Raw genomic sequence first — 14,532 nt, forward strand, 5'->3', positions numbered from 1 at the left:
AAAAAAAAAAAAATCTCAAGAGCAATTTCGAAAGGAATGTTTTAAGAATTTTACTAAGAATAAAAGAGAAAAAAACTCGTGATTCCTGAGACTAAACTAGGAGGGATTGCTTTGAACTTTCCGATAAGTTCTTTACTAAAATTAAACGATTCATGAAGTAACTCCTTGTGCTTAGGAGAAATTTCTGGCAGAGATACGTTAAAAAAAAAAATACCTTGAGGTATTGCTGGTGACTCGTTGGAGAAATTCGATTTAGTCCGAGGATCGATATCTTGGTATGAACCCTAGGATAGTTATCAAAAAAATATTTGAAAAATAGAACGAAATACATTTAGATGAAACTTAAGAGGAGGCCCTTGGAAATATGTGAAGCTATCTTTATTTTTCAAATTCTTTGATGAATTTTTATATGAATTTCTGGATAAATTCGTTTAACCCGTAGGCTACAGAGCTGACATACAAAGTTCAAATTGCTTGCGTTTGACCATAACTCAATATTTTTAATGAAATTCTGAGGAATGCTTCACTATTATTTGTAGTTTTATGAGTAATTGAACAGTATACTTTCGGAGTATTGTTGACAAAGCTATTCCGAAACATCTCTGGGTCAGGTAAGGTGAAAATCACACAAACTTTCTTTTAGAGCTCAAAAGGAATGTTTTCATACAAAAATTGTACAGACCAGTTGTTTGCTTATTACACCAGGGGCGAATTATCTAGAATAATGCTAAGGACTCCAGAACATTCCTTAGTTTTGACATAAGCAAAACAGAGCCATACGTGGAAAAGTCAGGATATATGATTGTATACTTTGGGATGGGAGGCATTTTTTTTTGTTTATAAGATAAAGAGAAAATGTATGATTTAGTGAAAGAAAGAGTAGATGAGTAAGTATGAGAGGTAACAAGATTTAATAAAAGTGATGAAATGTTTTATTAACATTTCCAGCTGCAGGATTGACTGAAACTCATGTGCTATTTCAAGATTGTTCTGCCGAAATCATATATTGAGAAATTCAAAAACAAGAATAGTTTCTGTAGCGAATTGGAAAAGTCTGATTGTAAGTTGGATTCCAAGATTAAGCCAATATCATGGCGCTATTTTATATAGATATGAATACAGAAAACAGTTTCCGTAAAATTTAAACAATATATTAATTTTCAATGCAAATAGTTGATTTCGATGTTTCTTTCCGTTGGCCTGGGGACGGCTACGTCCCCCTCTGGCTACGCCCATGCAGAGCACTATGTAGAGGTTCTGGCTCAATTACACGCAAACAAATTTTGTAGTATAAATTCACCGAAGATGCATCCAATATATTTCCGGGAGGTTTTTACTTCGCTAGTGCTAGTTAGGATATTTTTGAAGAAAGTTTTCGACAAAACAAAAGTCATTCTTGAATCCCTCCAATAGTTTTTTCAGAAATTCTATCAGAAAAAAATAAGCATACAATTTTTATTATGTGCATCTATTTCTTATAATTTTGATGCTTGTGGAGCAAAACAGATCTTTTATTCTTTGCCATATGAACAATCATTCACTAACTATCGTTCTCCACTCATTGCAGCGGAATTCCTTGCCTCCGTTCGTCGCACCGCAGAAGCCTGTCAGTATCGCGTGAAAGCAGCCGAGTTGGCCCCGGATGATTACTCCCTGGTGACGGCCGCAGCTTCAGCGCTCCGTTTGCTCGACCGAAAGGTCGAAGCGGAACGGTGGTATAGACAGGTGCGTACCATCATCATCATCAGCACTTCCACCCTGTACTAATGAATCGCTTTTTTTCCTCTCAATCCATCAACTAGGCTGTCACTCTACGCCCGGAAGAAGCACGTTCCCACACGAATCTCGGTGCCATTCTTCATCTGCTGGGCCGTCCCCAAGAGGCCGCAATCAGCTACAAGGAAGCCCTACGGCTGCAACCCAACGATCTGACAACGCTGACCAATCTGGCCAAGCTGGGAATCGCGGAAGTGTCCTGAAATACAATCCCTGGTCCGTTGGGGCCACCGGCGGTTGAGGAAGACGACTTAAGCTAGCTTTGCGAACGGATGCTCTAGAAAGATTGTAAATGGCTGTATAATAACCTGAAGCGTTGAAGTGTACTGTACATACTGATGATGTATTGTTGTTTTTTGGATGCATGGTCTGAACAAAAGAAACAATAATCAGCTGTAAATGGAGATAGAAGAAAAACTGTAAAAACTGAAAAATGATAAAGGAAAAAACGAGGAAAAGAAAGGATCATAGCTAGTACAAGTTTGAACTATCAAAAGACAGAATTTTTGTATTGAATAATATATGAAAAGATTAATATCTAAGTTCAATCTAAGTATCGTTAATTACCCTGCCAAAAGAGGGGCTAATCAAAATCAGACTTATAACAGTAAGACAAGAATAAGAAATACAACAAAGGTGACAAATTAGCTAGCCTAAGGAGAAACTGTACCATACAGATGCTAAGTTTAAGAAGAGTATATACTTAGTGAAACACAGAATAGGACAAATAATAGAAAGCCAAAAGCTTTGTTAAGTTTCTACTAAATGATGGATTTTGTTTGTGCATAAAATTATTAGCAATTATGTAAAAAAATGATATCTTTCAGTGTGCATCGAAGATTTGACAAGTTATTTAAAGTATTCAATCAGCAGTAAAACGTACTTTTGTTGCTGATTGTCTCCTAAAGATAATTGTCAATGCTCTTAACCCCTGACGTAACTGAAACAACCGCATTCTATCAAGCATCACTCATATCGATTAAAAACTCATCTTGGATTAAAAATGACATAAGCTAAAAATAAAAACAGACCTTTCAAGTGTAGTTTGTTGATAAATGAGCATGAGCGAAGCCCATCAGCCACAATCACCCAAAACACAGGCGAGCATATGCAATTACGCAAGAATAAAACGTGTGCAACGGCAGTCAACAAATGAAGAATAAATTGTATTTAAAATGCCGCATGATCAAAGCTGCGGTTAAAAAAAAAACGGAATTAACGATGCCATGAATGGTGCTCCCCAATCACAAACACTCCAACGCAGTTTATCCAGAGCAAGCAGACAGTATCATTCAAACCAGTGCAAATCGACGCTGTACTTAACAAAAAAAAATGCGACAGGGGTGCGAGTATAGCGAACGAATGAATTAAATTTATAACAAAATAATTCAACGATTGAAATGTATAATATTGAACACAAAATATTTAAACCTGTCGCAGAACCAGAGAGACAAAGAGCATTGAGTGACAGAATCCACCCGCAATGGGGAACTATACAATTTCGGAATAAATGCAAATTTGTTTAAAAAATGAATAAAAACGCTTGTTTTAATCATGTCGAACAAAACGAACGCTTTCGGTGGGGTAAGTTGTTGTCCTGGGCAGTTTATTTTGAGTTTTCATCAATCGTTTTATAATCGACAGTGGTTTCGGAACGTTTGATCTTAGTCACATCTCAATTTTCAAAAAGCGCAGATCTAGGGAACCCTTTGCCTAGAAAATTTAATCAATTTGAGTGATCAATCGATGAATATTAAAAGTACGGCTTCAATTTATCTTCACCTTAACTAGCCACTAAACATAACACAGTTTTGCTAAAGTTTGTGGAGCTCAAAATTTCAACAAAAGTGTTTTAGCATGGAGAAGTATCCTATATAGTTCTCATAATGCCAAAAATCTGTTGTGCGAAACATCTTTATGTGAACCGATCTTATACGGAAAGTCCCACCCCTGTATTTTTCAGTGAAATCTTATAAAGATGTTTTTATTTTTATCTTAAGGCTCCCCCAGATCTAAGCGACTTTTTACGGTGACAGCGACAAAATATCGTCGCGATTTCGCTGCATGTACTGTTCAATGAGCGCATCTAAGCCACAAAGACGCGATTTCGCAATGAATCGCGTCGTGTCAGTCAAAATGGTTTTATAGAAGAGTGCTTGCAGCGACACAACAACGAAATCGCAACGATTTTTTGTCGCTGTCGCCGTAAAAAGTCGCGTAGATTTGGGAGAGCCTTCATACGTTTTCATAACACCTTGCGCCTTAATCGGCTTTTTTCTCGCCAGATGATTTCTGACCGGTGATGTGTTTGAGATCAGTCTGGCGATGAAGCCTGGTATTCGGTTCTCCGACGTTGTTTAAGAGCTCACAATCGGAAAGTTCTTGGCTCGAATCTCAATGTATGCTGTTTTTAAGTTTTTTTTTTTTATTTTGTCGATCATAAACGGATGCGTGACTCAGCATTTTTGGCATTTGAATCATGATTCCGAGCAATCAGCTACAAAAACCTAACGCGTGTGTTCCGTTACGGCAATCTGACTCATGATATCATGAGTCCAAATCATGGTGTATTTTCATAAGACGAAAACTCGCTGGAATCATGATATCATGAGGCATAATCTCGTTTTTGGATTCTGATTACTACCCGTGTATATAATTGTATCTTTAACTCCTATCTTCCGCTCTTAATCTATCACATTTGATCTATTCGTACATAGAATTTGCTAGAATCAGAAAAATACAGAAAAACAACGATTTCCTATGCTTCCATTCTTCCATCATTATTGCACGCTTTTCCTTAGGCCTGATACCTAGCCAGTCGCTAACCAAAAAGCAAGCCTCTCTTCCCTTAAATTACCACCCCTACACATTCTAGCGTACTCAACTGGCGTAGATCCAGGGGTGTATCCGATCTACTGTGGGCCAGTGTTCGATGCATCATCAATTCCTCCCCCATCCTCTAGTTGATCTACATGCTTACGTGGCAGGCGCCATTGTTTCCTAAAAATAGAAGATCATGAGTACTTATGCACTGGGGGTGTCTGTTAGTCCCAAGCAGTTATCTGATTGGTTCCTTGTGTAAGTGCAGCTGATCTGGCGATGCTGCAGTAGCAACCACGGGCGGCCAATCAAGCTCAAGCTCAAACAATTCGAATAGTATTCATTTCCGTAACTAGGGTTGTCATTTCTATTACGGATTATACCAGCCTACGGTGTTTTGAAAAAAAAAAACACTGAAGTTCGTAGACACAAGAGTCGTTTCGTTTTGGTGGGCTTCGATCCCACGATTCCAAATACGCTAGACTGGGCGCGTTAGCCAACTACACTACGATTCTGCAGCGCCGTTGGCCAACCTCAAACAAAAGTTCGTCAGGACTCCACATTCTCCTTCACAACTCTACATCTCCTTCGGCTCTCTTAGATGTCCGATTCGACTCCTTAAGCGTGCCTACAAACGACAGGGAGATTTTTTTTGCCTTGTTTCCCTATAATCATACTTCAATTAGTCAATGCAAGTGGCTTTGCTGTTTTTCAACCGCCCAATATCGTCTTGAAAGTAGCGTTATCCAAAAACATAACCGCCGATAGGCAATAAGTTACATTTGCGTTATCCTTTTCAGCGGAGTCCTTCACGAAGTGACATTTTGGTGTCCATGTGCTTTGTACGCTTCAGCATTATTCTTTATTATTTTGATTTAACTTTAATTGTCTCCGAAGATCTGCACTGGTTCCTGTACAGGCTCCCCTAAGTCCTCCATAAGGTTTTAAAGCCAAAGTAGCACCCGACAACTTTCAGCCAACGAATTATACTCCGCTTCCGTCGATGAAAGTAGTACCAGTCTGCATCAGCGAGTCCTCGAAGATCTTCTCTTTTGACACCCAATTCCAACTTAAAATCACTGGTCTTCTTCACGAAGCGCAGAACCCTTTTTGCTTCCGTTGTTCCGCATTCGTTGGCTTGCTTATCTGTCTTTCAAGTATAGATGTACTGATAGCGATGTTTGGCCAGGTACTCACTGTTAATAACAGCAAATCACCGACGAGGCTCTGGAACCTCTCATTATTTGGTAGGCTCTCCAGCTCCTCATTTTGCTGTAGATGTCCGATGTCCATATGAATGCGTGATCTCTTAGCAATCGCAAGACCAAACTGTTCAACCAACTTGTCAATGTACGATTTTTGGTAAAAGCAGTAGGCGTTGTTCTACCCCGTAACTCTTTATCCAAAAAACGTAACTTCACGATGTGCCGTTATTTGGAACTCGCTAGCCACAGCCTTCAAATCTCCATCGTAGCTTAACGTCCACATACACCAGGATTTATACTGTGCGGCCACTCTTCTTCCGTACATACACTCTCGTGCATAAGTTTGGGTTCACCCCCTAAAAAACATGCAAAAGTGTTCTGTCCATATCTCTGTGATTACACGTCCAAATGAAAGTCTCTAACCCGCATTCGAAAGGCAAAGAGTTATCCTTACTTCGTATGTATTTTTCTAAAAACATTCTTTGATCTTTGTATACTAAATTTGTACTTAAAGTGGTGACATTTTTCAAAAAACGCACTGAAAAAACATAACTAATTTCCTCAGCATTGGATCGACCAAAATTTTAAAACAAGGTGTCATTAGAATTGTAATCTTATATACTTTGAAGAGCACTCATGATTTTTTTGTGGAAAAATCTGAAAAGTATTCAAAACCAATGAAACAGTCAGTCAAGTCATCGTGCAAAAGTTTGGGTTCACTCCTCAGTATGGTGTATCGTGCAAAAGTTTGGGTTCACGGGCCCGTTTATTCATTATGTATATAAATGACATGCGACGAGTTTTACGTTTTTGTGACATAAATCTTTTTGCAGATGATACCGTGATATTCATTGCGGCTAAAAATCTTGATGATGCCGTTGCACATATGAATGCAGATTTACGTACTCTGAGTAGATGGTTGAAGTACAAACAGTTGAAATTGAATATAAGTAAAACTAAATTTATGTTGATATCGCGGAATCGAACAAATATAGACGTCTCAATACAAATTGATGATGAGACAATTGATCGCGTGCGCGAAATTAAATATCTTGGCGTGATTATTGATGACAGATTAAAGTTCGACGCTCACATCGACAATGTTATCAAGAAAATAGCCAAGAAGTATGGAATACTCTGCCGATTAAAAAACGATTTAACGATTGCTAGTAAAATACATTTGTACGAATCAATCATCTTCCCACATCTAGAGTTTTGCGCTTCCATTTTGTTTTTAGCAAATGAAACACAAATATCGAGAATGCAGCGTTTGCAAAATAAAATAATGCGTTTGATTTTGAGATGCAACAGATTCACTTCCTCGTCTTTCTTATTAGATGCTCTTCAGTGGTTATCGGTGAAGCAAAGAATTGTATTCTTGACGATGGTGTTCATTTTTAAAGTAATTAACGGTTTGTTGCCTCGATATTTGTGTGATCGAATTGAAAGAGGAAGTGACATTCATAGATATAATACTAGAAACGCGACTGAATTAAGAACACTACAGTTTTTGTACGCTGCTTCACAAAACTCTTTGTTTTTTAAAGGAATAAATGTTTTCAATTCGATGCCTATACACATCAAACGTGCTGCAACTCTATCACAGTTTAAGAGACTATGTATTTCACACGTCAAAGCTGCCTTCTGAACAGCTACATGTTAACTTGACTAATATTGTATCTTGACGAAGTTTTGACTAACGGATATTTTGTATTGACTATATTGTAAAATATGTTTAATAATTATTGAGGCAATAATAAACTGCGATGTTCGCCTCGATGATGATGATGGATTTTTTATATATTGACGTAGTTATAGTTTATTCCTTTTTATGTGTCTACGGAGGTTTGAGTCCCGCGCGCGGTACACAGGTATAAACGACTGTTTGATTACTTATCTTTTGAATTGAGAATTTATGCTGTTGGTGGATGCCATGCATTAGTAGTAAGTTTTCTGGTTGAATGTCGGAAATTTCTTGAAAATACAAATGTTTCCGATAGTTTTGACATCATCGGCGGGGTTATCAATTCTGGCAATGTTTTGGATTTTGTTGAACTTTCTTGATCACTATTAAAACTTATGAAAAGTGTGGTTGAGACCAACAGATTTTTACCATTTTTTTTGCTGTATAGTATGGGAACTTGTAATGTTGTTTATATCTGTTGAAATAATCAGACCGTTTATTGTTTGCAAATCTGGTTAACATTTATCATAATTAATTATCTTAAAGATATATCGTTTCGCTCAAACCTTTGTACCACATACCCCGGTGGGACCATCATCATCATCATCATCACCTGAACTTACTTAAATCTGTGAAATTTCAAACCAATCATGTACACGCCATTATTTTCGCTCAAAAAAACTTAAACTTAAAGGTGAACCCAAACTTTTGCACGATTTGCATCATACTGAGGGGTGAACCCAAACTTTTGCACGATGACTTGACTGACTATTTCATTGATTTTGAATACTTTCCAGATTTTTCCGCCAAAATTTCGTGGGGTCTCTTCAAAGAATATAAGATTACGATTCTAATGACACTTTGATTTAAAATGTTGGTCGACCCAATACTGAGGAAATTAAATATGATTTTTCAGGGTGTTTTTTGAAAAATGTAACAATTTCAATTGAAAATTTAGTAAACAAAATTTAAAAAATGTTTTTGGAAAAATACATACGAAGTAAGAATAACTCTTTGCCTTTCGAATGCGACTTAAAGAGTTTCAATTGGACGCGTAATCACAGAGATATGGACAGAACACTTTTGTATGTTTTCGAGGGGGTGAACCCAAACTTTTGCACGGGAGTGTATATGCACGGGTCAGCTTCCGCTTGCTTGAATCAAAGTCGCTTCAATACAGTACTCAGCTTTTGGTTCCAAACCCTGGCTGATTGCTTCAACCCATATAGGCTTTAACGCAAACGACACACACACGCATATAATAACCTCTATCAGAATTCCAGTTTTCACGTCAATGTGCCAGACTTGACTCCTATATCGTCCAGCGATGGTCAGCAATGTATGAAGCGTCACTTGCTTCGTGTCTGGGGCTAAAAACTTCGTCGTAGTCAAGGCAATACCGTTGTGTGAAACCTTGCGCTACTAATCTCGCTTCATACCTTATTAGTTAACCTTGTTCATCCTATTTCTTTTTATAGACAGCGACATCCGATGGTTTTTCTTCCTGGTGGCAACGACGTCAATTCCCAGGCCTTGCACTCCCACTATGACTTCATCTCGTCGTTCATAGTAGACTTGACTTTCCAGACCGACGAGATTTACTATCTTGCTCCTCCTGCAAATGAGTCGACTCCTCCTGGATCGAAACTAAGTCACCATCCTAGCGAGAGACATCGCTACCGTCAGCATCTTCATTCACACTCTGTTCACTCCCAAACGTGAACGACGACTGACAGCCTCTAGTCAGCGAGAGTGGATATCATGTTGCGCAATCGTTCGAAGTTAGCTCCGCCCACCTGCATGCAACGATGCGACAAGACGAAAACCAGACGGAAGATGAAAAGGAAGAAACAACGATCAGCAAAGTATAAAATCAACGCAGGGAGCGTTGCTAGTATCAGCCTTTTCTATAATTTCGAAGTGTTAACATCGAAGAGAAGTAAATGTACAGTTAAGTGAATTTAAGTGGCTAGTTTCTTTCGGTGTCTTCCTAGAGGAGCAACCACCCGACGAGGAGTGTTTTCCTGCGGTGTTTACAGTCCACCGGCGATCGAGTTGTTCGCTTCGACGGACTTGTGGAACTCAATCCGCTCTTTTCAGGGCAAGAACAGTTATTTGTTCACTCCCCCTACAAGCCCCCAAGCAAAACACTCGCCCTTTCCCGGTTTTCTGCTTGAGCGACCCTCTCTCCTTTCCCGACGTGTTTCGTCATGTTGCAAGAGAGCTAGAAAGTTTCCCGGAGCCTAGTACGGCCCCGACATTCTACGATCCGCTGGATTTTCAAAATCAAGATCCACATCGTATCTGGAATCTCTCGATCACTCAAAGGTAAGAAACGAACATCATGACTGAAAAGGATTTTGATTATCTTCAAGTCAATGAAACGCCACGCTCTATGCTGCTGGGATAGGCTGACCATGCGTCCCGTTTTTAACGTAGGCTGACCATCAGCCAATCAAATATAAACGGGACGAACGAGGAACAAAAACGGGACAATATTAAAAGACGAAGATAATGCTTTTCTTAAGAAACCTCTGCGTGATAGAAAAATACGTTGGAAACAGCCTAGAAATGTCTGGGAAATATCTTTTTTTGCAACTTTGACTTAAAAACTCATTACTATTTTCAATGCGAAAGATTTGATTCTGGGTTAGTAGAATTTGCCATTAAGAAAAGTTAGACGAAAACGTATTCGTTAAGCTGATCAAACTATACACGCAAATTGTTCTAATACTTCATGATTTAACTGAACAAATACACTCTTTTCAAATCAATTGCGTGACAGTTAATTCGGGATATACTGGATACAAGATGTTATCATATACTCAAACTCATATTTATTTTTTTGAATGAAATCTCATATTTTGTTTGATACTCGTGCTTTGTGTTTTGGTATTTTTTCTATTTATATTTGCAGATGTGAAAATGGATTCTATTTTGGAAGACCTCTGCACCATGTTGCAGTTTGTGGCTTTGCTTTGATATATCTTTGCCGTATGAGCCTTTAGTTTTAAGATTTCATGTAGAGATACGTGATCTACAAAGATAACTTGAAAACTAACTTGCAATTCATTTTATGATTTCTAAGAAAAATCAGCCCTGTCGTCCTGCTTAGTCAACGACTAACAAGCTTTTCTAAACTTTTTTCTTTACGCCCTGTTGGACATTGATAAAAAATTCAAACTGTATCATCGACCTGAAGTATTTTGACTTTAATTAATGTAGATCAGGTGCAATTGAACGCCCTGTATGACATCAATCGAAATTATCGAGCTGTGTCAACGCCCTGGAGTAAAGTGATCTTGTCTCAAATAGATCAGCTGCATCCTAACGTCCTATAGGACATCAATTGTAAATTCAAAGCTGTATCAACCTCTTGAAGTAATTTTACCTTATTTCACGTAGATCAGGTACATTTCAACGTTCTGTAGGTCATCAATTGTGGATCTTGAGCTGTATCAACGCCCTGGATTAATTTAACCTTATTCCATATGGATCAGGTGCATCTTAACCCCTTTTATGACATCAATTGAAAATTCTAAGCATTGTGAAAGCCCTGGAGTAATTGGACTGTATTCCACATAGATCTTTGCGAGATCGGAAACAGCTTTACGCCCTGTAGAAAATAATCCGAATCTCCGAGCTGTATCAACGCCCTAGAGTAATTTAACTTTATCTTATGTAGATCATGTGCATCTCAATGCACTGTATGACATCAATCGAAATCAAATCAAGCTGTATAAACGCCCTACAGTAATTTGATCTTGTCTCAAATAGATCAGCTGCATCTTAACGCCCTGTTAGACATCATTTAATAATTCTAAGCTGTATGAATGCCGTGGAGTTATTTGTCCTTATTCTTGTCGATTAGGTGCATCCTAACGCCCTGTAGGTTATCAATTGTTAATTGCAAGCTGTATCAATGCCCTGGAGTAATTTAAAATTATTTCAAATAGAACAGGTGTATATAAACGTCATGTATTACATCATTCAAAATTATGAAGCTGTATCAACGTTCGGAATTAATTTGACTATATTCCACATAGATAGTTACGAAAACTGAATCATCATAACGCTCTGAAAACCTTGTCTCAAATAAATCAGATGCATCTTGATGCCCTATAAAAGATTACTTCAAAATTCCAAACTTTATCCATGTCCTCGAGTAATCAGACCTTATTCCTCGTAGATCAGATGGATCTTAACGCCTTGTTTGTCATCAATCGATCAAGCTGTATCAAAGCCTTGGAGTAATTTGACTTTGTTCTACATAGTTCTTTTCGATATCTGTAGAGAATCAATCAATATTTTCAAGCTATACAACTCCTAATCACCGATAAATTCTGAAATCCTGGTATCCTTTGGTAAATAAACCAGCTTTTTCGTATGGAAAGCAAATTTATGTTGAAATTATGACATAAATTCAGCATGAGTGAAACAATATCGATCGAAGTTTGAAGCTGGAAAAATCTGCATTTCATATGTTCTATAGGCAATCAGTTCATATACTTGTTCATTTTGAAAAATTATTATCAAGTATGCATCAAAACCATTATTTTCTGCTTTATCTGAATCAGGCCTGCCCAACCTTTTTGGCTCTTTTTCGGCATAAATTATAGATGCGTTCGGAAGAATAGACCGATATGAACAAAACTTATCTCAAATGAAAGCTTAGTAGTGTATCTGTCTAATCCACACTGAAAATTTTAAATTTATATTAACCTCTTTGCTACCGAGGCAATTAAGTCGAAAAAATGATCCGGCCCGCGGGCCGGACTGATTTTTGCCTCTGCTTGCATCGCTAGCAAAGAGTTTGATATAAATTTAAAATTTTCAGTATGGATTACACAGATAGGGTAGATGTGTCAGTGAATCATCGATTTGTTTTCGGCGAGAATGAACGTACAAATAAATTGCCAGATTGTCCGGACGTTTCGGTCGTTTTACTGGCCTACGACCATCTTCTGCGGACTCTAAAATATATTTTTTAACATTTAGAACACATCAAAAACATAAAATTAACACCTTACAATCTTCTAGCCGTTTGTTTACAGTTGGACGGCCATAACTTTTACAAACATCATAATACATAAATTTCTACATACAACATACATACAAATATCTTCTGGTCATGTGTTGGTAATAGATTTAAGCTTAGTTATAATAGAGTTGTACGCCGTCTTAAAATTGGCAGAGTCTTTCTGTTTGTTTACAACATTATCATCGCCTCGTATCTTAATGTGAAAAGTTTCTGTTATTAATCTAGTGTAGCTATTTGTAACTTTGTCAAGTATATTTGTCTTGTCAAAGTCGAAAATATGTCCTTCTTCTATAGTGTGTTGTGACAATCCTGTACCAGATATGTTTTTTGTTTTTACATTATACTTATGTTGACTTAGACGTTTACACAGAAATTGACTTGTTTCACCAACGTACGATTTTTCACATGCACCACAAGGAATCTCATATACTACATTTATGTTTTTGTCTTTAGATATTTTGTTTTTAGTTTTTGTAAATAGTACATCTTTAATTTTGTCAACTGGTTTATAAGCCACCTTAAAGTCGTGTTGTCTTAGATATCTAGATAGCTTTTCACCTAGTCCTTCAATATATGGTATCGTTATAAAATTGTTCGTAGCGTTTTCCTTGTCTTGTAGTGTATTGTACATTTTGTGTAGTCTTTCCCTAATAACTTTTTCTACAAGGAAACACGGGTAGTTGTTTCCTGTGAAAATTTGTTTAACCGTTTTCAACGTGTTTACCCGATACTTAGCATGAGTTAACTTTAAGGCTCTATCTACTAGTGCTATCACTGTTGAATTAGAAGTAGAAGGAAAACTGAAATTTCTGGACATGATTCTGCGGCGCGAAGACAACACGATCACAACGGAGTGGTTCCCGAAAGATGCAGACGGTAGATATTTAGATTTTACTTCTGTTAGTCCTTTCATACACAAAAACAATACAATAATAGCACTAGTAGATAGAGCCTTAAAGTTAACTCATGCTAAGTATCGGGTAAACACGTTGAAAACGGTTAAACAAATTCTCACAGGAAACAACTACCCGTGTTTCCTTGTAGAAAAAGTTATTAGGGAAAGACTACACAAAATGTACAATACACTACAAGACAAGGAAAACGCTACGAACAATTTTATAACGATACCATATATTGAAGGACTAGGTGAAAAGCTATCTAGATATCTAAGACAACACGACTTTAAGGTGGCTTATAAACCAGTTGACAAAATTAAAGATGTACTATTTACAAAAACTAAAGACAAAATATCTAAAGACAAAAACATAAATGTAGTATATGAGATTCCTTGTGGTGCATGTGAAAAATCGTACGTTGGTGAAACAAGTCAATTTCTGTGTAAACGTCTAAGTCAACATAAGTATAATGTAAAAACAAAAAAACATATCTGGTACAGGATTGTCACAACACACTATAGAAGAAGGACATATTTTCGACTTTGACAAGACAAATATACTTGACAAAGTTACAAATAGCTACACTAGATTAATAACAGAAACTTTTCACATTAAGATACGAGGCGATGATAATGTTGTAAACAAACAGAAAGACTCTGCCAATTTTAAGACGGCGTACAACTCTATTATAACTAAGCTTAAATCTATTACCAACACATGACCAGAAGATATTTGTATGTATGTTGTATGTAGAAATTTATGTATTATGATGTTTGTAAAAGTTATGGCCGTCCAACTGTAAACAAACGGCTAGAAGATTGTAAGGTGTTAATTTTATGTTTTTGATGTGTTCTAAATGTTAAAAAATATATTTTAGAGTCCGCAGAAGATGGTCGTAGGCCAGTAAAACGACCGAAACGTCCGGACAATCTGGCAATTTATTTGTACGTTAATTCTCGCCGAAAACAAATCGATGATTCACTGACACATCAAGTCGCGGCGATTGAACCATTGATATCATCAGATAGGGTAGATGTACCAATAGTGGAGGTACTAAGCACGATTGAAATTCATTTAACCGCCTAAATTCAAGAAGCGCAATTAATGTAC

At 37.3% G+C, this 14,532-nt stretch overlaps 1 protein-coding gene across 1 annotated transcript in view; it reads left to right on the forward strand.

The window, feature by feature from the left end:
- LOC5568626 (transmembrane and TPR repeat-containing protein CG4341) overlaps positions 1 to 3,168 on the forward strand; it is a 157,498-nt gene extending 154,330 nt beyond the window's left edge. Inside the window, exons 6-7 of the mRNA XM_021839645.1 lie at positions 1,568 to 1,725; positions 1,803 to 3,168. Of these exons, the coding sequence (XP_021695337.1) occupies positions 1,568 to 1,725; positions 1,803 to 1,979 (335 nt within the window). The 3' untranslated portion in view covers positions 1,980 to 3,168. The remainder of the gene's footprint in view (positions 1 to 1,567; positions 1,726 to 1,802) is intronic.
- Positions 3,169 to 14,532: the final 11,364 nt, after the last annotated feature.

Source organism: Aedes aegypti, chromosome 2 (assembly GCF_002204515.2).
Source record: "Aedes aegypti strain LVP_AGWG chromosome 2, AaegL5.0 Primary Assembly, whole genome shotgun sequence".
Lineage (NCBI taxonomy): Eukaryota > Metazoa > Arthropoda > Insecta > Diptera > Culicidae > Aedes > Aedes aegypti.